A 27650-nucleotide genomic window follows, 5' to 3' on the forward strand; every position below is an offset into this window, starting at 1 on the left:
TGATTTGTTAAGTATCAGCTCTATTACTAACATGTTATTTCTGAATATTTAAACATAATATACAGTATGATAGACCGGGGTGCCTCATTAATAGCTAGCTTCTGCTTTGGCCTTGGTATCACCTGGACAGGTCACATAGGATTCTATAAACGCATTTTTTTTTTTACATAATTCTACATGTGAGTGAAAAAATAATTATACTAATTTGATTAGAGATTTAACTAATAGCTCAAATTAATTTAATTTGTGTATAAGTGAAAAGTTCTTTGAATGCAATGTCAGTTTAAGTTCTTTAATTGTCTATTAATATTACATACTCTGAAAATAAAGTTTAGCTTTATTTATATATTAAATGAGTCCAAACATTGATATATTTACATGAAACTTTTTAAAATGCTTACATTGTTATTGAAGGTTAATTTTCTTTAATGTCATATCATCAATAAATTAAATTTCCTTCTTAGTATGCTGGGCAGAGAAATGTTAATTTATGATTCTGCACTCTGTAGAATTCATTACTGTAATACTTTCTTTTAAAGTAGTTCAAAGTGCTCTCTCTGCATTTCTACTGTAAACAAAATGCAAATCCAGCAGTAAGCATCATAATAATAATAAACAGGAAAACTTAAATCTCTTTATTGGCTTCAAGCTCAGTTCAGGATCAATATCAAAATCCTCCTACTAACTTAGAAAGGCCATCTTTATTTTGCCGAACATAAATCAGACTATAGTTTCCTATCAAAAATAACAGGCTAGTTTAAAATTCAGAACATAAGCAAAATGACCATAGGCAGTACAGCTTTTATGTTCCCCATCAATTGTAAAACACTCTGAAGACCACTTATTTTAGCTTGGCCTACTTCCTGTTGAAGAAGTGTGCAACAGGGCTACTTTATCTACCAGCCTGATTACTTTTTTCTTCTTTTACAGATACTGTATTTCAACAACATATATTTATTTTGGACACTTACGTGGGTAGTTGGTAAATAAACAACAGAAGCAGGAATGAGCAGCCAGCTGGCCTAGGCAGGATTAAGTTCTGAGTTCAATTAAGTTGAGCTGATACCATTCAAAAGGCACAGTTATTGCTTTACTGGCCTTCTTACTTCACCATGTATACTGTTCATTAGGAGGAATACAGTAAGATTCATCTGGAGACTTAACTGCTATAAGCAGAGGGTCTTCATCAGGTATTGCTAATACAGACACATACTGTACCTGCCAGCTAATATAACAAGAAAAAACATAACAATCCCAGACCTTCCTGTTTCAATTCAGAGTAGCAGAGGTAGCACTGGAAACCAGGTAGCAGCTTCATTCATGCACACACCTACACATTAGCCAATCTGAACCCACCCATTTATCCTGGGATGAAAACCACAGTACCCACAGGACACCATCACAGACATGGGGACAAAGTGCATAACTCCCACAGACAACAACTAGACGTGCGATTCAAACCTGAGGATGCTTAACCAATTAGGTAGCAGTGCTAACATTTTTTTTAAACTATTTCATTGTCATGACATGCTCACATAAAACAAAATGTACATTAGAGAAACTGTATTAAACTTATGGATAAGGGATGTTAAAGGTAACCCTGGGAAAAACAGTGATTAATATGAGAAGTGTCATACCCCAAATTTCAACGTGTTGGTTTCACAGGGAACAATTACTTAGATCTTTCATGCTCTGTTTTTGCTGATTTGTTATTATGTTTGTGTTTGCTTGCATAGCAATACACTGATATGAGTTATAGTTTATCACAATAAACAAAATTTTAGCTAATGCAAATAGGAGTTTGCATCCACCATGTTAAGCATTAGGGGATCACAGGTATACTAGTATAAAGGTACAATTTCATTAGACAGGTATGGAAAGAGTGATCTTTCAAGATTTTAAAAACATTAACTACAGTACATATAAACTGATCTACCAAGGTAAGACATTTCAAAATATTAAGTTTTAAATTTCTCAAAAACAAGGAGTCAAGAACAGGATTAAAATACTGTATATATTATTCTATTTTAGTTGTCTGGTTTATTGAGCTGTGCATAGACCTAAAGAACTGGTGTACCTTACCAACCTGAAATAAAGTAAAACTCTACAGGCACTAGTATACCCTTTTCTAGTGGCGGCACATTTAGGCACTTATTTAACTTTAGTTTGAATACTTGTAATCTAATTCTTGCCCTCTGCAAATGTGTTTCACTCGATGAAACATGGACAATAGCTCATCGAAATTCTGTGAGGAGCTAATTGCTGTTTAACTATAATGTGGTCCATGTGGATTATTTTTTTCATGCTCTACAAGAGCTGCAAAATACCATGCAGGGTCATATAATGTGGCATAAAAAGAGGAAACTCATGGGAAGTTTTACCGACCTAATGTTAATGTATTTAGATACATACAATCAAACTGGCATAATTTTATATACCCTATATATATTGCACCTTACACTTCAGATAAAACACATATTTTCATAAAGCATATTTTTCAAAAATAGCAGAACTATATGAAACACATTACAATTCTAATACTTCTTTGTAAATTCTAACTTTTAATTACCTGCACAGTAGTACTATCTGCTTTTTACCTCTGGCCCCTTTATGCCCCTCCTATACCTAATTCCATGCATTCACATGCTTGCATGCAACCAAAACACCAAAAGGAAGGTACAAAGAGAAAGAAAAGGACAGAGACATGTACAGTTAATACCTGGTGATCTCAGAGTCAGGAAGCAGGCCTATGTGATAGTGAGGGAAAGGAACTGAGTGAAGGAGGCTTTTATCACATTCAAGAGGGGAATAGTGGCGGGGAGAAGGTGGTTTGTCACAGAGTTTGTTCACAGTGCTGTAAACTGGCTCAGGAGGCCTGGTGACACAGAAACAAGAGCAAAGATCAAAGTTAGCATTGAAGGTCAGGTAGGGTTACAGAAGGTTTGAGGAGGATCTACTGAAATAAGAAAAAGAGAACACATACACAAGGCTCATTCTTAGTTGAGTTATTTTGCATAAAACCAATGTACACAGTTTAATAAAAATACTACAAAAAATAGAGTACTGTTAAGCTTAACATTGATTTTTATAGAACTAGTAAACTGAAACCATATTTAAAAATCTTATTTATGTTTAAAAATTAATCAAATACTCAAAACATTATGTGTGGTCTTGGATGCATCATGGGAAAAACTGCATTTTTCAGTTGATTAATTATATTTTCTGAAAGGCCAGAGAAGAATATGATCTCAGTTCAGCAGAGACGTCAGTTCTGAAGCAGAGTAATTATGTAACAACCAGTGTGAAAATACCCAAGGTGAAACCTAGATGCCAATAAGTTGATATTGTGTTAACTAGACAGTAAATGGCAGCATACCAAAATGTATGAAGAGCACAGACTAATGGTCTTGAGTCAACATATCACATGGTATAGCCTCAGTACATTATGAACAATGGATATCATAACATATACTGTATGACAATCATGACAGCAACATTCCACGCTGTTTCCTCCACAGCAGCTTTTTTTCAGTGTCCCCTGAGGAATTCCCCAACATTTTCAAGCCAGTCAAGAGATATAATGCTTCCAACATGCCTCTGGGTCCATGCCTGGGTCTTGGAGTTGCTCAGGTTGCACATTAACCTTAATAACCATAATTCTGCATTTCCCTGTGGGATTAATAAAGTTTGTCTAGTGTAATCTAATCTAATCTAATCAACTAAACTACCTCGTTTGGGCTGATGCAGAGAGTCCTGAGCAAGAAAGGTAATTTGGATACCTGTACTCACAAGCACTCACATATTATTTTGATCAAACCAGTTGCTATACAGAGCTCGTAACCATAAGTAAGAATAAGGATACAGACTGACTAGTATATTGACAGCTTTAACTGAAGATTTAACCCCAAGGTTAACACCACAGCACATACCAATATATCTACCCTAACTTGTTAGGTACATAAACTCTTCCATATGGGACAGCTACTCACTCCTTACCTGTAATGAACAAGTCACACTTTTCTAGCAAAGAACAATGAACTCAGATTTGGAGATGCTAGTCATCATTATCACTTCATCACACTCACCTGTGAACTGCTCCAATGTAAGATGGAAATCACAGGCTAATAAGATGAAGAGAACAACATGATCTGCAAACAGCAGAGATGTAATCCTTTGATTCCTAGATTGGATACACTTCAAACTTTGGTTGTATTATGATATCGTATTCATTAAAATTACAAACAGGACAGGAGCAAAAACACAGCCTTCACAGAGTCCAATGCTAACACTAACGAGAACCAGCTCCAAGTATGCAAACACTTCTTCCTTTGCAATTTACAATTACCAAATCACATGCAACAGCAACTGTGGAAAATGGTACTCTTGAAGCGTCTTCCACAAAATACCATCAGATACTTGATGATATGCTTTGTTGAAATCCACAAAGCATATGTAGACAGGGCTGGTAAACTCCTGTGAGTTTGATTCCCTTCATAATTAGAAGACACAGTCTTGTTCTTCATTTTAAAGATGGTGGTGATCAGCCTACTCTGTCCTATTTGAGGCACAATTTCTACTTACACACAACTCTGAAGAGGCATGTTAGCCAAAACACCAGCATCGAGCCGAAACAACAACATGTAATGTAGTGATTATCCCTTCCCATTATTCCAGTTTGCAGTATCTTATTTATGCAAAGTATGCAGCATAACCATCTAAGTAATTAATGCGGTTTAAGTTTTTAAGCAAGATTGCAGCTACAGGGATCTTTTTTAGTGTGCCAGAAGCAAAGGTATTGGTAGAGTAGTGTTGTCCAACCTTTCTTCTGTGGTGGCACAGTTTTTGTAACCCAAAAAATCCCAAGGCACACCACAATTCTACCAACCACAAAAGCATTGCATTACTTAGATGTGCAAAACTGTCCAATGGAGCAGGACTGGGGGCAGCAATAAAAGCACCATGGAGATTTCTATTTGCAGACACAGCACTTAGTGAGCACTTTGGACGCATTTCCCAGCTGCTTTGACTGTTTGCCCACTTATACAGGCGATCCTTTCTCTGCTGCACTCCACTGACCCAGGGTCAGAGGCAACTTGTATGCCCACAGACCCATGGCTCTGCGAGAGTCTTTTGTGAACACGCACTCCAGCAGATAGACCCCCAATACACTTCCTGGCTGTTAAAGTGCTCTCTATGTACTTTGTCTGTAAAACAGATATCATGGATCTGCTTTTATGCTGGCTTCACCAGATAGTCCCATCCTCCTTGGACAGGTCTCTACCACCTGAGGAGCATGTCTCTCTCAAGTCTGGACCCAAGGGAACTATGCTGTTATTTCTACTAGATGAAAAACACGTACAGAGTTGATGGTGATGAACAATTGAGGATTGTATGCCCATTTAAGAGATGCATATTCTTTCAATTAAATCAGTCTTTAGCAGTGATTTCAAAGTCAACAGTCGTTTCAATAATTTTTACTTTGACACATCTGTGTCTCATATACTATGCCAATTTGAGAATTAATACATTGACTTCATTTCTTCATTGCCTTCTTTTCAACTTGCCTTTTAGGAAAGCATTCACATTCAGGATGTACTTACTCAAGTAGTATTTTTTTAAAAGTTCAGTTTTAGTTTAATTTTAAATTATACCATTAATTTCTTTTTAAATTCAATTTAGGCTATTTCCGCTAACCGGAAGTGGTACTTTACCTTTTATTCATGCAGCTGCAGAGTCAGATTTATTCAACTTTACTTTTATAATAATTGTTCAATATATTATTAATTTGATTTGATTTGTTGTTGATGGTTCTTTAATGTACATAAAATAAAAATATAATCATTGCACGATTTTTAGATTCTTCCATTTAGCTTCAGAGTTAATAATAGCCTATGCTTCAAATGCTTTACTTTAAACCTTTGTTAGGCATTATTAACTTAATCATTTTCTGATAAAAATTCATACTCTTTTTACAGATTACCTGTAAATTGCTCTAAGTAAAATAATCATAAGTAAATAATGCCAATGTAGCACTGCCAAAATAGGGTTGACTTAAAATACTGTATATAAAAATTAGAAAACAATGAGACACAGGCAGCAGGTCAGAAACAAGTTACATAATATGCTGAAGGTGACATTTAAAAGTATGTCCCCTTCCTAGACTGAAATAAAGACGTAACAATTGTTCATATTTAGATATTAATCATCTATCTGCACTGTTACGCTAATGAGGAAGAAATACCACCGATCATTATAAAGTCTGCTCAGTTCTTTCACTTGTGAGCTACTTTGAATATCCAAACAAATAAATTGTTGATAATAAATAATAGCAAAGCAATACGCAAGTATAAATAATTAAATGCATTGTAAAGTATGCTTTAGTTGCTTATTTTTTATATATTTATTTATTTCTTAATTTATTGATTTCCAAAACAACAACATGAAACACACACACAACATGAAATACATCTTGAAATCTAAACTGTCATTTCAACCCATCAAACCTGAGAAGGTGGTTTCTAGCGAGTACTAGGTTTTCAGAAAGCATTGCTGTGGAATAAAAGCAACCTTGATTAATGACTGCATTTATTGTGTTTTAAGGGATCATGGGTGATTTCATATGCCTTTCTTATGTTGATTACTGGAAAACATCACTTTGTACTTGCAGTGAATTTTTGAAATTTTTTTTCAACACGCATGTCTTTTAAAGAACACCTCACATGTCTTTACAGACACAATGAAATGAAAAAAATGCAAAAATACTGACAAGAAAACTATAAAAAAAATGATACAATGCAAACGTTCTATATACGTAGCACCTGGAACATTTTTACTACATTCTAATATTCTAAAGTAACATGCAAAAGTAAAAATTGCATTCCATATCATTTTTGTTCAAAAGCTTTGCTGCAAAATGATTTGGTAAATTCAGTTTAACAAGACATGTATGGGGAAAATTTTAATAAAAATGGTTTGCGTATTTATCTATTGGCACCATGTCTGTCTGTCTGAATGAAACGTTTCATGAGTTATGAGTTGTTTTCTCTTTTTTCAATGATGAGAGTGTATTTCAGGGTACAGCAGCTGGAACTTCAAGTCATAGCACTCTGTGTTCAAGATATTTAGCAATGTTTCTGTAGCAGAAGGAAACTGACCAACAAAAGAATACAAGTTGCAGAATTACACTAAATGTAAATGAAAAGTAAAATGCTTTTCACTATTTAGTTACATGAATCACCATTATTAAAGAAGCCCTTATAGTGTTATATTAACAAGTAGATTGTATGCAAGACTGCCATTTTAATATCTATACTTTATCTTTTAATTTAACGTTGGTGTTTTTGCTATACACAAAAATAAAATGCTCTTCAACCAATGTGATGCACACACAAGAGGTTCATATTTATGTGTACCCATCCACTTCACGGTGATTGCTTCCCATATCCTAAACCCACTAGACATAGTCTTAGAAAACAAAGTCACTGTGACATTTTTAATTTTTTTAATGCTTTTGAGGGATCACCACAAACTGGTATCAACAGATATTTCAGTTAATGCTTTGATGGTTTTTCCATTTCATTTTCAGTCAATTACAAGATTTGTTGAAATTACCAGTATTCTGTTTTGTAATTGTAATTATTGTAATTATTTATTAACATATTGTAAGACTCTCAACAGGTTTTACAGTAGCCTACAGCCAGTCTGTTTATTTGAAAACTGACAACAAATATAATCTCTGGAACTATCTGGAGATTGTCAATGCATGAAAAAGCATTGATGTGAAGCCAAGAGGGGAGAAAAATAAGTTTTTGAAAGCATTTCTGATTATGTGTTGCAGACAACAGATTGGGGCACTGTACAGCATATAATAGAGTTTTGTATACATCATCTAGTAATCTTTCATCGCAAAGAGAATAAGGATTATGTTTAGATAACCCACATCCTTATATAACCCACACCTCCATCCCACTTATAAAAAAAATGATAACCCATGGGTTTGATTCAGCAGTTAGTACACACTATACACACTGTACATTTTCTAGAGTTCATAAGTGGACAAAAAAAGAAAATTTTTAGCCCTCCAAGCAATTCTATTTTGCCAACCAACCCTCAGCACAACACCCAGTTTTAGTACCTATAAGGCTATCCTTTATTTTAAGATAATAGAGAAAATACAACTCATTGATGAAAATATGGCCCTCAATTATTTAAAAAAAGCAATTTAGCAATTGGTATATGCATTAAAATTGTGAGTGGCTTTGACCAACTTACCTCAACTGGAAGTGCTGGGAATCAAACTTGTGACTGTCTGCTTCATCTAAAGAGGGATTTCTAATTAAAAATAAATAAATAAATTTAGTGTTACTAATTTATATACATTACAATCACTCAAAAAATATAAACCTTTCAAGACAGTAAGCTTTAATTCAAAATGAATAGCAATTTCACCCATCCAATTCTGCATTACACAGACAGAAAACACCACATGCAGCACATACACAGTTTAAATCAAACATCTGCTTAGAAATCAAAACAATTAAAGCAAGCACTTTTCTGAAACATTGTGTTTTGACAGAACATGAAAGGAGACTTAAAAAACAGCATTGCAAATTTAAGTGATCACACATTCTGCAAACATCTAGAACAGAAGACAACATTTTTACATTAAAAGAACAACAGACCATGAACGTAATTTAAAGAATCGTGGAAATGGAAGACAGAAGATGCCAGGGATATTAAGTCAGGTTTTTTCAAACCATATATAGAATATTAAAATCATTATTTAATGTAGCTGATTGCAACTGAGAAATACTTAACTGCCACTTTATAAGGGAGGTTTAAGTGGAGGACACCCTAATATTCAATTTCTGTCAGCTATTTAACTTATTTGAATCACTATGGGGCTGAAAGCAATCCCACCTCAAACCTCTTCACTTTCTCTGTACCATTCTGAGGATGGTTTGGGATTAGGAGGAATTGAGTCCATTTATCCTGTTTTATAATTTTTAATGATTTTGTCATGTCATAAAACAGAAACTAAACACAATGTTAACAAACTGAGTTGTTGTTTCAGGACAAAAAGTTAATTAGCAGAACAGAAAAAAAAAACATGTTCCACTCTCAATTGTGATGCTTGTGCTTTTTCCTTTCTCTTTTCTCCTATGAAGAGAATTTTTCACATTAATAGGAAACAGAGGTTAGCCAAAAAATAAGTGTGTACAAAAGTCCTTAATATAAACAGAGAGTGTTTAACTGACTGCTTTGGGCTCATTTCAAATTGTTGATTACATTGTCATGTTAATAGTACATTTCAAGGTTGTATTTTGTGTTCACTCAAGTGACTAGGATTTCAGATGTATTGGTAAATATTACCAATAATCAATAATGACACATTTTACTTTTTTTAATGCACATATGCTGTACACTTTTAACACTTTTAAAATATGGCATGCATTACTACAGTTCTATATCACCAACTCATGATAGTATAGTAGCCTTCACCTAAATATTTTACTGTTCATGCTTCCATTATCATGCCCAGTTAATCTAGTTCAGGATAACAGGGGCCATAGTTCATCACAGCAGCATCTGGCATAAGGGAGAATCCAACTCTATAAAGGACATTGGTCTATCACAGGGTGATGTTATAATTATTCTGTTTGCTGCCTACATTTAACATACAAAAGTTAAGTAACTGCTTATTATTTTTAATACACTCCCGCAGTCTAAAATGATGTGCCATGCATATTTACTACTCATATATGCCTGAGTGTGCCTTGCAATTCACTGATGCGCTACCCACGGCGGGTCCCTGCATTACATGTGAAGTAGAATTTATTTTCTTCCAAAGAGATTTACTTCTAACTGTGAAACAATTAAAATAATACTAGTCTGAGTCATATTCATACATGAAAATTTGAATTGTTGTCCGCATGTTGTCACATCGGGTGTGACGAGGATGGACAGAATTAGAAATGAGTACATCAGAGGGTCGGCTCAGGTTGGACAGTTGGAAGACAAAGTCAAAGAGGCAAGATTGCGTTGGTTTGGACATGTGCACAGGAGAGATGCTGAGTATATTGGGAGAAGGATGCTAAGGATTGAGCTGCCAGGCAAGAGAAAAAGAGGAAGGCCTAAGAGAAGGTTTATGGATGTGGTGAGAGATGACATGCAGGTGATGGGTGTAACAGAGCAAGATGCGGAAGACAGGAAGATATAGAAAAAGATGATCCACTGTGGCAACCGAAAGAAGAAGAAGAAGAGTCATATTCATACATGGAGTGAGCGGCTTTGCTGTCTCATAGAGTTTCCATAACAGATAGACATTCTTTTTGGAGTCACTTCTGGACAATTACATTTACGGTAAGTAAAAGTGTGTAAATGTGCTTTGCAATTTCCTTGGTGTCTTGTCCAGTTTTTGTTCCTGTCTTGTGTCTGGTATTGCTGGGATAGACCCCGGCACGATGAGCTTGATAAATGGGTCAAAAAATAAATAGACAGAATCATGTTCATGCTGAGTGGTCTTATACACAATAATCTTGGAAAACATTTCATAAACAAACTAATTTTCAATTTTCAGTTTCATAGTTCTTACATGTGTGATTACGAAGATAGGTCATAGTACTTACTGTTCGTGTACACAATGAAATGCCTAAATAATCATTTATAATATTAGTAAAATATTAAATGCAATTAAGAATGCCTACGTACTTGAATTATTAAAAACGAAAGATGTTTTTAGAAAAGCACTCTATAAGCATATGGTGGTGTAACTGGTAACTATTTAGACAAAACCATTCTAAGAGAATGTGCATTTACAATAACACGGGTTTTGAGGGTCAGTTATGTAATTTCTGCTTTCAGATGTAAAACTACTGTAAAAACCTTTAGGTTGATTACAGAAGATCTGCTTGGCTCAGTCCACTTAGTAGACTAACTCTTCCTAGTAGCCAGAGCGATTCCGTTACTCCTAGCATATAGAAACTGATTGTTGTGCTGTTACTGTTTTGAAATTAAATTTGAACAGAGAATGAGAAAAGGTAGTGAGGCAGACCTAATTTACATTCACTTTGAGTGATTTCAACATGTTGCAACCTTTACAGATTCATCATTTAGTAGAGGTGAGCAAAACAATTCATGCAAATTTGAAAATGCACCAAAAATAAGTAAATTATGTTTCAGTTCCAGTCAAATTTGTGCCACTGACATGAGAAGAATGGCATTTATTTACAGTCTGAAAGTGTTTTCATCCATTAATTCCAAATTCATCTGTATGTCAAGGGAGTGTGGACAGCAGAGGGCTCCAGACACAACCTCACAGACACAAGTAACGTTTAGATAAAACTGGTTTATTTACACAAGTACCTTCCACAGAGGCTCCAGAAGTGCAATAAACACAAATCCTACCATGTTGTCCACTTCCACCAGACTCTGACTTGCCTGTATGAGGTCGTGCCCAGACCTGGGAGTACTTCGAGTACCCGATGAAAGCATTTCCGGGTCAAACGGAAATCCTGTAAAGCAGAGATGAGGAATCTCTGCAGCAGCCCCTGGCAGCCCCCAAGGAACCTGACTAGGTTATTTTAGAGAATTACACTATCCCTAGTGGGTAACTGTAGGGATAACATTACCCAAGGAAGCTGTCTCTTATTGTGTCGGGGAGCCCATAGTCCTGCTGGGTTGTCTGCCCCTGTCCTTCCATTATACTCACTACCCAGCTGGGTATCTTTAGCATTTCTTCTGGACGAGATAGGATAATCTTCACCCTATTTCATGTGGAGGCACAGGGCTGGCTTCCCGTCCACTAAGGGAACCATAGTGCTTCTGGCTGGGACGCCCGCCCATATATGTTATCCATCACAGGAGGCTTCCTACATAATGAGATTTTCCTTTGGGCAAACCCAGTATTGAGTATGATGGCGTGTTTTAGTTTTTCTTTGTAAGGAAAATATGATGTGTGTCATATTTCCTAAAAAATGTACTGCTCTCCTCCATGGCAATGTGAACAAGAGACCTATATAGAATTGATTTTACTGGTATAATATTGAATTGATGCTTTATGAAGCTGCATATAAGAACAAAGGTAAACACGGAAGTGTTCCTGGTTTTAGGAAATAATAATCCTTGTTTTCCAGCAAAAAAAAAAAACAAACAAAAAAAAAACTATAAAACCTCCAAAAACTCTTTAGTGTATTTGCATTTCACAATTGCAAAATTACATGCAAATCAATTTTAGTGTCAGTTTTAGTGTCAGCTGTATGTGAAATGAAACCTGTCTGTTTTGTCAATGTCTACCAAATAGAAAATAATATACAAAATTGTAAAAACTGTCACAGAGCTTTGTCAGTACATAACTAGAGCACCATCAAACCAAACTGAGAAGCTGTGCATAGGGTCTCACATACATTTGTTTGAATTAATCAAAATTATTTGAAATTTAATTCATTCTTGTTTATCATGGCACCAGACAGTGTCAACATGTTACCTGTTGGTTGGACATGCAAATAAGAATTTCACTGTACTCAATACACGTGACAATACTACTACTACATAGCTGGCAAAATAAAAGCCTAAATCCTTCTTAGATAATCGGGCAGGTGTTCTAACACCAAAAAATGGTGTAAATAAGAACAAGAGATGAAACAAAACACTAAACCACAGAAAAGTGTGATGTAAACTCAAAGGGGAACTGCTTGTCAAAAATTGACTATAGAGTTGAACTGGTCTTTTTCAATGTACTCAAGGGACAATAAGTCTGTTCAGATGCAGGTATCGACTTATATACCGTCACACCTGTGACATAATGTAAGTATATGCACCCCAGAAATGCATCATAAAAACGGCTAGCCAAAATAATGGTGCCAACAATAAAAAGAAAATGGTGTTGCAAGAGTTTCAAAACATAATGGGGTGAGAAGTCTAGCACCTTTTATTGGCTAACTAAAAAGATTACAATATGCAAGCTTTCGAGGCAACTCAGGCCTCTTTTTCATGCAAGATGTAATACAGAAACTGGAGTTCCCTGTGTTTATATAGACACCAGGACAGATACAGCAATGGAAAATCTTAAATGTAAAAAATTAATAGACCTATTCAGGCTAAGATTCATTTAGAAAGAGAGGAGAACAATGTATAGTCAAGATCTTTGGATAAGATAACTTTCCAACAGAGCCTTTTGAAGTTTCTGATGAGTTTTTCAATACTGTGTGGATCTGTAGTCAGGTTGTCTGGGTCAGTCCGAGAGATGCGTACAATCCTCATATCATGCCCTAAAACTCTTATTTCTATTTAAACCATGTTGTACTGTATTAAATTTTAGCATGAGTTTCACTTCCCATTCTTTTCTCTCTTGCTGCGTTCTGAAGTTGCCCATAAGCACTGTGACTTTAAAGTCCCTCTCACAGTGTCCATGGCTATTGAAGTGGGCTGCTACAGGGACATCTGTGTTTCAATGCTTGATGTGGAACTGTGCAAATTCATTCTTTGGCAGAGTGTTTGTCCAGTTTCTCCCACATAGAGCACAGTGTCAGGACATTTCATGCAGAGAATGAGGTGGACTACATTAGATGATCTGCAGGAAAATGATGTTTTTATGCGACATTCTAGTGGTCGGCAGTTTGGTATAATTACACAGTCTGTATTATAAATGTGAGCACACCTTTTACATCTTTTCTGTAGGCAGGGAAATGTGCTATTCATAATGGCTAACATGATATAACAACCTAGTACTAAAAGCATAATGGGAAAAAAATTACCAAGGCTAAAATTAAGCTACAGTAAAAAGATTAGGATTAACTATATTTTAAAACCATGGGGAAAAAAATATACAAGCACAGAGAAAAAAAAATGAGGAACCTTAGAAACAATTTATAAAATCTCCATGTAATAACAGCAGGAATCTACTACCATAAACCAGTTAACATACGGGGAATATGTTGTTGAGCTATTTTTGGTGTTTGTTTTCCATCACACTATTGTGTTTTATTATACACATTTATTATTACTTTTGTGATGCTATTTTGAGTGGTGGACACTCAATACAATGCATTGTGTGATATCAGCATAATGCAACATAAAAGAAGGCTGTGCAGAGTAAGTGAGGACTTAAAGACATCAAAATCCCACTGTGAACCTAAAGACATTAAATTAACAGCTTAGCAAGAGTAGCACAATCAAGCAAATTAACTAAGTATTTAGACAGAGGATTCTAGTTATTACTTTGACTCTGGTTTGCCACTTGAACTTGACCTTGTTTAGACCATTTGTTTAAGTTCCTGGCTGCTCTTTTGAAACTTCCTAAATGAAAGACCTTAATTGCTCTAAGCCAGTCACTTCTAGTAAAATAGAGTTCCACTTAACTCAGCAGAGTTAAATAATTTATTATGATATAAAATCAGCCAAGCATGCTTACTTAAAAGTATTGTCTTGTTTAAAGATATTACAGTAAATCAAATAAAAATAACTGAAAATTTAGACAGTGATGACCCAATTCTAAAGGCACTAAGTCAGGCTTACATGTGAATATAAACACAATACTCCTGCATGCCTTCTGTTTTGGCCAATGTTTAAAATAATCTACCCTTTGTGCTGATCGGCCATCTCTTGCTGGTTAGCAAGAAAATAAAAACTCAAATAAAGCCTTACTTTATATATATTGTGGTAGATAGGGGGCGCTCTCGCTCCCTTAAACCCCTGTCCACGACTCCAAACACCAGGTAAAAGTCCTCAAATTGACTTTATTTAATCGCCACAGTGCACAGAGCAACCTCTCCTCCACAATACTCATACAAATAACTAATAATAAACAATAAATCAATCCTCCAATCCCAGACGCGTTGCCACCCTTCCACCCAGCTCAGCTCGCCGTCTGGGAACTCCCACAGTCCTTTTATATCTCCTGACCCGGAAGTGTTCCTAATCCCCAGTCCATGTGACTCTCAATCACTTCGGTCAGGTACAAGTTCTTTTCTTCACCCCGGAAGCACGTCATTCCTCTTGTCCACGTGTGCTTTCGGGGCGTAGAAAAACTATCCATTATTCCTCCATGCAGCGTCCCCTAGTGGCCCCGTGGCATCTAGCAGGACTGTGCATAAAAACTACATTGTCCATGATGCCCTGCTGGTCTTCTGGGGACCTCCATACTGCAAGGAGGGCTCCACCTGGCGGCTTGGGGGTATTGGCCAGGATAAATGGCCAGCCATCCATCACAATATATATAAAACTAATAAAACTTAAAATCTGTAATGTTACAGAAACACAGAATTTGATGTTGATTATGCTAGTTGGGTCAACACAATGGAAAAAACCATGAAGCGCAACTGAAAACTTTACAAAGAAAAGTACCTATCTTCTCCTGTGGAGATTTGTTCTTTTCTGGGTTATTACTGGTAAAAGGATTTTTTTAGGTCAGAGGTCTTTGGAATTGGAAGTGTAAAAAGCATACATTACAAAGGAAGTATTCAGTTTTTAATTTGGCATTTGAATTACTCAGTTTGCATCAAGGTTTGCAATAGAGAGTGATAAAAGGTAATTCCACTAGGGAGTTTGCCATCTTCCTCATTTGCTTAATTTGACTATTATCTTTCACACACTGTCTCCACATATTTATTTTGATTTTGAAATAGAAAAGGAAACTTACTGTATGTGATGTGAATGATATCAATTATGACAGAACCCTCAAGGTTTGAGACTTTAATCAATAAACAAGTGTTGATTGACAATTAAAAAATAATTAATTAATTCACTCATGTATTTCCAAATCTGTTTAGTACAATACAGGATCACCACTGACCAAAAAATCCATTGGCAGCAGTGAACATAAGACAGGAGCCAAACATGGAAGAATTTCCAGTCAGCTGCATGTCACATTTGCTAAATTTTTCCATAATAATTCATAGCAGGACAATTGAGGGATTCCAAATAATGTAGAAAAAGTTATTTTTGGAGATGGGTGGCAACTGGAGAACTGTACCTTGAAAATACTTGCATGAGAACAGGGAAGATACATTAACTCCATACAGAGTATGTCCAGTCAGACTAAGACTAGGCTCCAGAATGTGAGGCAGCAGAAAGAACCCATGTGCTACCAAGATGACTGTGATTAAAATAACAAAAGATGACCTGTTGTTACACATATTTTGGTCATAATGTGATATCAGGAAACAGCTATTAATGCTCAGCCTGACACTCATTCAGCATGCACAAAGTACACTTAACTTAAAATTTGCAACACTTAAAAATGGAAAATATATTTATGCTGTAAAAAACATAACAAGCTCTATCACACATCACTAAACATTCCAGCATGCAAACAATAAAAATGTTTCATTGACAGAACATCTTTTGGCTTGACAGACAAACAGGACATCCAGGTTAACGGTACCTGTGAACATTATTTTCTGTTAGTAAAGAGGAAGAAATTACCGTAAAAATGAAAAACCATCCAACCTGTTAAGATCATCTTCTCCAAGCATATGTTTTGGAATTGGAGAGTACCTTCCTGGTGAAATAGGAGGAAGTGTTGATTTATACTCCAAAGTACCATTATTGCCTGGAGATGAGATATGATTTTCCAGTGTTGGTGAAAATGCTGAAAAAGAAAAGATAACAGTTGTCAAAGGTCACTAGTAGCTGAAAATGATAATAATGCAAAAAAATGAAATATTCATTATTAGGATCCATTCAATTACCTGAAAACGTTACCCCCAACTAATATTCTTAAATGAGCAAAGTTACAGCACTAGCCATATTCAGAAGGTTTTTATCCAAAGGGATTTGGTAAACAGTTAAATCAAGATACCAAATGTATAAAGACAACTTCTACTGTAATTGATCAATTCAATTTAATGACAGCATTATATTCCTTTATGATGCCTAATAAATTATTCTACATTTTGAATGTACTTTAGTCACAAATCTGAGCTCCGGATTGAAAGTCTTTCTTGGAATAATTTCTTTACTCCTAAAGTAATCATCTGCTGCATCCTGGTATAAATATATAGGCTAGGACACTAAATGTGTTGAATTATTCCAAGAGGATAAACTTTTAGAAGCATTTGATCTTTTATTGTTGAAATAAAATACATTTTTTGAAGCATTTGTTCTGTTATCGCAGAATTAACAATTGGATAAACAACACAATAGGAAAAGCAGGAGAAGGTGCTGATATGCTATTGGGATTCTACACAACATGAGCAGATGCTAATAAGCAAACATTTAGTGAAGAGCACTTGAATGCATTGTCCAGGAGCACAGCCAGCAGTGATCGGAAGGTCTTCATAAGTACCAACTACCTACATTTAATGGCCACCCAGTAAAAAAAATAAGTACAGACAGGATGGCTATTAAAAATGTTACATAAGGAAATACTGAACATCAATTGAGGACTCTTGAGAGGTGCAGCAATAAACTGTTGGTTGAATGCTTCAGAAATGCATTAGTCATGGATATTAATAAGCCATGGAAGCACTGTCAATAAGGTGTAGTGTTTTTTAATTTCTGTAATATGCATGACACATAGTGAGAGTGAACACTTAACTTTGTAATTGAAAAAAGAATGAAAACCGTTTTCTTCCCCCTCCAGTAGTTAAGTATTTTTCATGTGTCAACCTCCTCACTCATAATGTGGCTACTAGCATCATATGTCTTTCCTGGATTGTACCTTACATTATAACAGATAACACACTTTGTACACCTGTGTCGCTCTTACTGCATTTCCTTACATATGGTGCCTCCCATGTGACAAAAGTCAGAGCAAGTATGTTGGTAGAATTTCACTTATACACATTTTTTATCATTTTTGTTTTTGAGTAGTTGTGTTTGTTATTTTAAGGATTTTTATGTAGGTTAGAAATGCATATATAGTGTGTCTCAAAATGTATACACACTTTACACTTCATTACAGTGCATGGAAATGAGCAATAACATTTTTCAGTTACACAACTAAGAATGAACCTATCAACATCACCAAAGTATTGAAGTTAAGGAGAAACAACTCAAGAGATTCCATAGCTTACTTACAGTGGGTGATATCAGGTGGTCCATATGGATCTGTAAGGTATACGCTTGTTGGCTTCCCAACTTTCAAATAGACCACATCTGACGTATTTTTTAATATGGCTACAGCTTCCTCATGACTGACTTCTTCCAAACTGTAGTTGTTAACCTGAAAATGATCAAAAGAAATTATACAACATAAAAGCAACCAATTATTATGTTTTGTTTTTAAGTATACCTTTTCACCTTTTCTTCATAATAGCTTATTTCTTCATGAATATACCCTTTCCTTCTTTACAGTTCACTTCATTTTACAAGGTCCTGCAAGCTTCATTGTCTCAGCTTTACTTTTATTTTCATTTTTCACTCATCTTCTTTTTCAGCCTTTAGTCTCAAATAAGCTTTTATACATTTAAATGTAATATCTAGTTTCAGGTAGGCCTACTAAATTTTAATGATGGAATTGACACAAAAGACTAACCACAAATTATTATATTCACTTTGGTCGGCTAGCCATTCATATCTATCCCCTAAGTAAAGTACTAAGTTTTATTTTATGACAATCTTTATAGCTTGCAATCAGCTGTTGCAGTTACACAATTTTACTTTAATCAGTTTCACAGATATGGCTAGCAGACACAGATAAATCAGTTTATTACCACCAATACTATTATCGGCTAGAGCTCAATTGACCAAATCTTGCACCCTGAACAAAGCACACCATAAATTGGATTTTGTCTTCCAACACAGCTTTTCCAGTCTCCTTCTACAGTGTTACACTAAGCTAAGAATGGCGTGTCCCACACCCACTTGCACATTCAAATTCTTGTTTCTCTTTTACAGGTGGTTCATATGATTTGTCTTGTTCTGCATATTTACAAGAAAAAGTAAGTTTTAGTAGGTTGTGTAAGAGATTTTCTTTCAGATTTCCCAAATGAAGTTTGTTTGAAATGACTGGCCAATTTTTTCATATCGGTCAGAAGACGAATAACCACAATTGCCAATTTCATCCACACGGAAGAGAAATTAATTGAGTGAATCATTTTAATATTTGTGCATTGCTGTTATGTCTTGCTTTGCTACTCAGAGCAGTGACTATATTTGTTCTATATTCAGTGATGAAACTTACTTGGTTGCTTAAGAACAGAGGAGGGTTTCTGAAAATTCCAAAATGAAGCAAAGATCGAATAATGTTAGTCATCTTTAAGGTGTTGGGCTGAAATTGTGTTGCAAAAAAGAACTCTACAGACAAGCTCATAGTTGTCATTAATATGGATATACTTGTGCATTGTTTTGCGTATTGTATTTACCCCATTTTTTGACACCCATTATATGCCCATCCTACCTAGAAAGGCGTCTCTCTCCCTCTCTCTCTGAATTGTCTTTCACAAGATTTCTTCCATTTTTTCCCTACAAGGGTTTTTTTTTGGGACTTTATTGTCTTCTTAAGGAGTTGAGGCTGGGAGGATGTCAAAAACTGGGCCTGTTAGAGCCCATTAAGGCAATCCTTGTGTGATTTTGGGCTATACAAGATATAAATTGTTGTTGTTGTTGTTATGGAGAACTGAGAAGAATTTTTTTGTGGTAGCTCACCATCCAGATCAGATGTCAGAGTACTCCCATACCTTTAAATGATAGGTATGATTTCACCCACGGCTCATCCTCATATTTTCTGTATTCTTATAAATCACATACCATGATATTGTTGAAGGAGGTGGCAATGTAGTATTGATTTCACATTTGTCAATTCTGAATGATGTGTCTACCAAATGCTATGTAAATTTCAATAAAGCTTTTGCCTTAGGCTATATCATGTATTCAAAAATCCTGGCACACAAAAATCTCATTTTTTGGTAGCTTGATTCTTTTAGTTTGATTGTCATTTGCTTGTAAATGTTATCTTGTTTTTTTATTTAGGGATGGTGTATTAGAGGCAACTTAGACCTGTGCTGCCAAACCTAATGGATACTGTAAAGTAAAACTTACAAATGCATATTATAGCAAGCAAAAGGAGGATGCAATCATTACTCATCAACCTGCAATGTAGAATGATGACTGTATGTTTCATTTTCCTTTGCATATTTTAAAGGCTTTAAATATCCAAATATTTAGCCAGGTCAGGTAATTTACACTTTCACAGTCCAACTTTTAGTATGACTAGAATATTTATTGCTTTTTTTTTTTTTGTCTGTATTTCTGTTGGAAACACCAATCACACTGCCTAAACAGTTACTGTTATAAAAATAATATTTTTGTTACCTCTATTACATTTATGCAACACCAAAATATTTTAGTCAACAATTAATTTACAGGTCAGTCTACATCCCTATACCTACCTGCATTCAAAAGCTCTGAGTAGTGACTGAAAGAATTACATCCCAAGTACAAGAAGGTGAAATTAATTTCCTATACATAGTTTTTGGGCTTACTCTTTGAGACAAGGTGAGGAGCTCGGCCATATGGGTGGACTTAAAACTGTCACTTCTTCATATTGAGAGGAACCAGCTATGGTGGTGTGGGCATTTACTGTGGGTGCCCCAATGCACCTCTGATAGGTAGTGCATATAGCATGGCCTTCTTGGGAAAAAAGAGGGGCACACACAGGATATATAGGAGGAACCATTTCTCTGTACTGCCCTAGAAGTGTCTTTGTATTCCCCATGGAAGTCTGAAGTAAGTTGTTGTAGATAGGGAAAGCGAGATACCCTAGCTCAGCATGTTGCTACTGTGATGATTTTTATTCTTTGACCATCTGGTCCTGTGTGCAGCACTGAAATTGTATACCACACCACAAAGAATTAAGTCAAATCCCGCAGGATTGCGAAAGGAATGTAAGCCTCAACATTCTGCCAGGATTCTAACCCTGTGCAGAACAGCAAAATAACTATCCGTTGAATGAACTGAATGTTGATACTAAGCCACACTCTAAGCTAATTACTGCAGATAAATGATTCAAAAGAAAGTCTCATCTTACCTTACATCTTCGTGAACCAAGTTTCAATAATGTCAATGCCAAAATATGAAAAAAAATGTGAATACAAGATTTTGCTTGAAATTGCTATATTTGGAACACCTCCAGAATCCTTTCCGAAAGAGCATCATCATCTTGAATGAAAAAGGCAACCCTATAACTTTATAAGCTTTACTGAGGAATACTGCAACACGATATTGATCTTCAATCAAGAGCCACATTATTACCAGAATCCAACTTTGGATTATGCTTTACTAGAGTCCTGAAAAGTATCAAATGCCACAAGCAAATAAATATTTCTTATGGCTAAGTATATGATTTATTTCCAATTCAACATGTATAGCTATTGTACTCTTAAGTGTTTAGTGGGGTCAATAACAATGTACCTGTTTAGTCTGCCATTGTCCTATATTCCTACTTTTTAATTCAAATTAAAAATCCATGTTCTACTCAGCTTTAAATAAATTACAAATTTCTTAATATTTTACATTTTGTTTTGTTATTCCTGCTTGTATGGGCACTTCCTGACATATGGTAATGTTCTGTTTTGATGACTAAATTGTACTTGTTGTAATCATTCTACTTCTGTACTTCGATTTTCTTTTACTTAGGATAGCAAACTCAGGTGGGCAGGCCAAAGTATTCTACTGCGATGACAGGTCTGTGGTGAAGTGCAATTTTTAAATAAATAGTTGTGACCCGGAGTGTCCCAGCTCTGATGGGGTGTGGCTGAGCATAAGCATGCTTCATCACAGGGTTGGTTGGCAAGCTTGGCTGATAACACATTCACGTACAAATTTCAACAGATCAGTCAAGGGCCTCATTCATATCTCAGATGAGGCAGCGTATAACACCTGCGCCCAATCAGACCATGTAAAAGGAGCCTGCATGGAAGAAACAGGAGGAAAAACAGGAAGGAAACAGAGAGCTGTATCTGAGTGATGAAGCAGGATGAAGCAGCCTGAAAGTGAGTGAGAGTCAACGTGATTGTAGAGGAGTGAGTGATCTGTACTCTTCAGGAATTCAAGGTACGCCATTGGAGTAAGAAGGAAGGCAGGAGGACAACTAACCCCGAGCGGTCTGGCTGCTGCAGATTGAGGGTCAGTGGAGATGACCATACTGCTAAAGTCTCGGCCACTAAGCGAGTTATGGATAGCTGAGGAGATGGATAGGGAGTTATGCTGGACTCATTTGGCATCAAAGAAGGAACATTAAGGACCCGATGACTATTCTTATTTTACTCTGATTTTACATCTGGATTTTAACTCATAGACTGTCACTGTTTTTAAATGGATTATTTTAAATCACTACACTGTTTGCACTTTTGTTTGTTGGACTTTTAATAAAAGCACTGACACTTATGCACCACCTCCTTGCTGAATGTATGTGTCCTCATTTGCCCAGCTCATAACAGACTATGACTATTAATGGTTACAGGTCAAAGAGGTTCCTGAAGGCACAAGGGAGCATGGAGCCAACCCAGACCATCACAAATATCCTTAATAATAGCCTCTAGATGCTTTCAGGAATTGACAGTCACTTCTCAGCCAACATTAAAGTTTCATGTCCTTTCATTGTGTGGTTAGCTTAACCTGGTTCCTCTCCCAATGAATTTTGCCTGCTATAAGTCCAGTAGCTGACTGACAGACAGACAGACAGACAGATAGATAGATAGATAGATAGATAGATAGATAGATAGATAGATAGATAGATAGATAGATAGATAGATAGATAGATAGATAGATAGATAGATAGATAGATAGATAGATAACTTTATTTGTCCCAAGGGTGAAATTTGGCTTTTATATAAGTTCTTTTTTTAAATAAATACATAAATAGATAGAAGGCACTTTTACTAGATAACAAAACTACCTTAACTAGCTTCTACAACTTCTTTGACAAATGGTTCTGCTTCAATATCCTTTTGTATAATGTGCTTACAATTCAGTTTTATGACTATGCATTCAGCAACATCTAATTTTAGTCATTTATGCTCAAAAACATTTTTGAAAACCCATAGCTCATAACAAAGGTGAGGAAAAGAGGGAAATACAGATTGCAAGTTAAATATAAAAAAGGACTTGGTTATCATTTCACTATGGCTCTACAGTATAACATTTCCAAAACTGCTTCCACTGCACCTTGTAATCCAATTATGGCATCTGCTCTCACCTAACCTGTGGAGAATGAACCACTGTTATAGAAGAGGACAATGATCTCTGATGCAGATAATAATAATAATAATAATAATAATACATTTTATTTATATAGCACCTTTCCCATGTTCAAGGCACTTACAGTATATAAGAAAGAACGGCAGGGTATACAGTATATAGCATTGTACAAACCAAATAAATAAATAAAGAAGATTAAGACAGTAAATTCAGAGAAAGCCTAACAGACAACATAACTGATGGTCTAGCACACACATACAGGTTACATGAGCATCTTGACAGAGAGGTAAACTGAGAGAAGGGGAATAAAGTCAGGTAGAGCTAAAAGCCTTCCTGAACAGATGAGTTTTGAGTTGTTTTTTAAAAGAATTCATGAAGTCAGCTGACCAGATTAATTTTGGTAGGTCATTCCAGAGTCTGGCCGCTATACAGCTGAAGGTCCTGTCACCAATGGAGTGTAGATTAGTGTGGGGCACAAGATTGCCAGAATCACAGGACCTTAGTGGTTGGGCAGGCACATAGTGATGGAGAAGGTCACTGAAGTTTGGCACGAGGTTATTTAAGACTTTGTAGGTTATTAGTAGGATTTTTTATATTTGATTCTGTAAGACACAGGGAGCCAGTGAAGACGGAGCAGGGTAGGTGTGATGTGCTCGCTGCTGCTGGTTCGAGTAAGGACTCTTGCAGCCGAATTTTGAATAAGCTGGAGCTGTGATACAAGATTAGAAGGGCCACCTGCCAGCAGCGAGTTACAAAAATCGATGCGGGATGTGATAAAAGCAGGGACAAGTTTCTCAGCATTAGAAAAGGAGAGGAAGGAGCGAACATGGGATATGTTACTGGGTGAAAGAAAGAAAGTTTCTTAATGTGATTTATGTGGGTGGAATAAGAGAGGGTGGAATCAAAAATGACACCAAGATTCTTTGTAGTAGAGGCAGGTCTGATGAGATCACCGACAAGATGGACTGGGAAAGAGCTCATTTTATTAAGTTGCATTTTAGTCCCAATTTGCAAGAGTTTGCAGATGTGTTAATCCTCATCACAACTACATCATACTTGGTGACAAAATACTTCAGCACACAATGGAGACTGCAGTCTGATGAAGCCAACATGAAAATGCCATCTTTAAAAAGTAGAGACGCATTATTCGTGTCCTCATTCTGGATGCTTACCAAACCTTAGACGTGCCTTGATATCCTCGTCATGAAAATCTGTAGCTCTTTTGTCAAAGTTCTACATACCTTTTAAATGCAAATTGCATAACCACAAGTCTTACTTGAAAAGGGACCAAATGATATGTACTATCAAAACCAAAGCCCTAAATATGTAGTATCTTCCTCAATATACCATGACCATAATCCTTCCCCAAGCTAGGATGTACATGTATACATTTTTACATTTACCTGTACAAGGGCAAACAGTTGGTGCATTTTTCCTTAGGCAGTGTAATAAAGGCTGTCACAGTAAGGCTGTAGGGTAGTGTGATCTTAAATAAATAATGAAAAAAGCACCAGTACTGAGGTACTGTTTCCAAACAATATTGAAAATGTATGCTGCCCAAGACATGAATTAAATATCCAAAGCTTTAAGTATCTCAGGCTACATCTTACCTGTGCCAACAATCTGGTGACCACAGGAGAATCTTTAGCTTCAGAAATGAATCAAATTCCACTGGATGCTTTCTGTATTTAGGGTGTTTCCAATGGGTTCAGATTCAGAATTCCTCAAAGTATTTCTTTCAGCTGTTGAGAATATGCTGCCAGAACCTCTTGGTGGTTGTCCCAATTTCTCACCTTCTACAGATGTGCTTTAACTTTGGCCAGCATTGCAGATTCTACTTTCTTGGCATGCTGTGACCTCTTGGTCAGTTCTGGAAGTCGGACTCCCTTATATACTGTATATTTCAAATAGAATTCTTACAAGTAAAATGAACTAGAATATGTACTGTAGTTTCAGTGGTTGCAGGGAATTCTCAAAGCTGACCTCTGTTTTAATACATTATGCTGTAGCTTTGATACATGATTTCTTACCATAAGCAGCCTGTCTCCCACTTGCAATCTCCCATCTTTCTGTGCTGCTCCACCATCAATTATTTTGGTCACATAAATGCTGTTGTCTCCTGGGATGTGTTGGTTTCCCACTCCTCCTGCAATGCTAAAACCCAGTCCTGGGTTCAAAAAAGAATGAATAATTGTATTTGTGTTACTTCATATTAGTGGTTATAATTTCAGCTAAAGTTACCAACAATATTAACAATACTATGTTATTGGTAAACATTTCAAATAACAAGTTTAACTGAGAACAGAATATTATATAGCCATTGATAGAGTCTTTTACTTTTGTCCCATTTTAAGCTTTGTAACTTTTTTTTTGAAAGCTAGGGTGTGCAGCTACAAAGTAAACATCTGCTTGCTGATAGACATTAGGGTTTAACAAATAATCAGATCTTAACAGGGTTTTTAGTTTTTTTGAAGACAAAATGTGTTTTTTTTTTGTTTGTTTAAAATTAGCAGTATTACTATTTGGTTAATAAAACAGCAATGCACTGAACTTACATTGTTTGCACCACTGAAATTACAACTGTTATACTATGCTTTATGTCTTTTCCATCTTATTTTTTAGATGAGTGCATGTTTAATTGGGTGAGAATAGCTAAGACTCTACAATAAACTAAAACTGATCAATTTCGTAATGTCATAGTAGAAGTATTGTCACTTGCACAGAGTATAGTGAAATTCTTAATTGCATGCCCATCTAACATGCAGATATTAAAAGAGACATAATGATTCCTAAATACAGTATACAATTAAACATGTTTATTTATGAAACTGCATTTTTATTTGCTTTCTGTAATGTTGCCATCTGACATGAAACAGTACTTTAAATTAATACAGGCAAATCATTTGAAACATTGAGTATGCAGTTAATAGCAATTTTAGTAAAACCAGATTACAGAAGGTTTAAAAGTAAGTGTGTGCTCTTAGTTATTTTAAGTTTTTTATGTAACACTTCTCTCTTTTAATTTTAATAAAACAGTGTTTTTTCCATTCTCTGTTGAACAGGGATGATAACAAATATGAATCACTGGAACTTATAGTTAATACTTTATGTTTTATAAGACATTGCAGCTTTAGATAATACTTGAAAAGAGGCAATTTATGACTGGTCTTTAAAAGTCTAGACTTCTCCAGCTAGTGTTGGAAAATGTTTCTAAGGATAAGGTGGCCTGTCCATCTTAACAAACTGCCATTGAGACACTCATCAGGAAAAATAAAGTTTTTTAAGCATTTTAAAAATGCAGTTCTCAATATTAAAGCTTTGATGCTTCAAGCAAAGAAAGCCAGCCGTCATCCATTTATAATTGTTTTCCTCCATTTTATTGAACCTGCTTTATAAATTATGAAGCTGTGGGGAACAACAGCAAGAAAAGTGCAAGGCTGGACTGGACGGAACACCATCACTTCACAGGACACTCTGACACACACCCCACACCTACTCACACGAGGACAATTTAGACTCACCAGCTGGCTTAACGTGCATGCCTTTGGGATTTGAGAAGAAAACTACAGTAAGAACGGGGAAAACAGGAAAAATGTTTGCACAAAGCATTGGCTGGGGCAGTGGCTGACTGTCCCATTCCAACCTTATTAAGCTGAATTTCCAGGTTAAAAAAGATAAACGTTTAGGCATAATATACTAAATATTTTAAAGTTGAAAATCTACTAGACTATATTTTAGGATGCTATTCAGCACAGTGCATAAAAAATGAAAGTTATTTGATCTTAATTTGTTTGAAGCTCATTTTGCTATATTTAAAACAAAAAATAAGAATGGTTTTCTATTTAAGTCCAATGCAAAATAAAAGCTGACTACTAAACATTCTAAACAAACAATAATATATACCTTTTGGTCCTTTTATAAGTTTGATTTCCACTACTGTTTCTAGCATTGGTCTTCTCCTGCGGACATATAGTCTTACTATTGAACCTGCCACTTTTAAGGCTTCAACGGCTTTACTGTGAGAGACTTCAGAAACATCAACGTCGTTCACCCGCAGGATACAATCGTTAACTCTGCAAAACGAGAACAAAACATTGTGAACGATTTCAGATTGTGGTGTAAAAGATTGATTTATTCAGCTGATTTCTTTGGTGAGGAAGCTCAAAAGGTTGCAGATATCTTTTAATGCAAATAACATACAACTGCACTGAAATATGTGATTATTGACAGGCTAATACAGTGTAAAAGTAGGTGTAGAGTACAATGAAGAATACAATTATGCCCTCTGCAAACTAACAGATGACCACACATACTTAATGATTAAAGACATTCATATTAAACAATTTTAATGAATTAAAAATTGTCTGGGAGGAGGGAAGAAAGAACTCATTAGAAACTGAATATAAGAAATATACAAAGAAAAACAAAGTGAAAGAATGAATGGAAAGCTTAATTGTGTTTATAATGATTACAAAATAATTACATATCACATTAATGAGTCTTATTGTAAT

The 27650-nt window shown here is 35.7% G+C and overlaps 1 protein-coding gene across 30 annotated transcripts in view; it reads right to left on the reverse strand.

The window, feature by feature from the left end:
- Nucleotides 1-27650, reverse strand: part of dlg2 (discs, large homolog 2 (Drosophila)) — a 1682723-nt gene that overhangs the window by 318093 nt on the left and 1336980 nt on the right. For 21 of the 30 annotated variants that reach the window (XM_039744358.1, XM_039744352.1, XM_039744359.1 and 18 more), the window contains 7 exons: nt 27043-27212; nt 26661-26681; nt 25170-25306; nt 18019-18163; nt 16423-16588; nt 8272-8331; nt 2720-2875 (listed from right to left, as the gene is read on the reverse strand). In XM_039744358.1, coding sequence (XP_039600292.1) covers nt 2720-2875; nt 8272-8331; nt 16423-16588; nt 18019-18163; nt 25170-25306; nt 26661-26681; nt 27043-27212 — 855 coding nt within the window. The remainder of the gene's footprint in view (nt 1-2719; nt 2876-8271; nt 8332-16422; nt 16589-18018; nt 18164-25169; nt 25307-26660; nt 26682-27042; nt 27213-27650) is intronic. The other 9 variants (XM_039744360.1, XM_039744354.1, XM_039744381.1 and 6 more) reach the window with 3 other exon arrangements.

This window comes from Polypterus senegalus, chromosome 2 (assembly GCF_016835505.1).
Source record: "Polypterus senegalus isolate Bchr_013 chromosome 2, ASM1683550v1, whole genome shotgun sequence".
Classification (NCBI taxonomy): Eukaryota; Metazoa; Chordata; class Cladistia; order Polypteriformes; family Polypteridae; genus Polypterus; species Polypterus senegalus.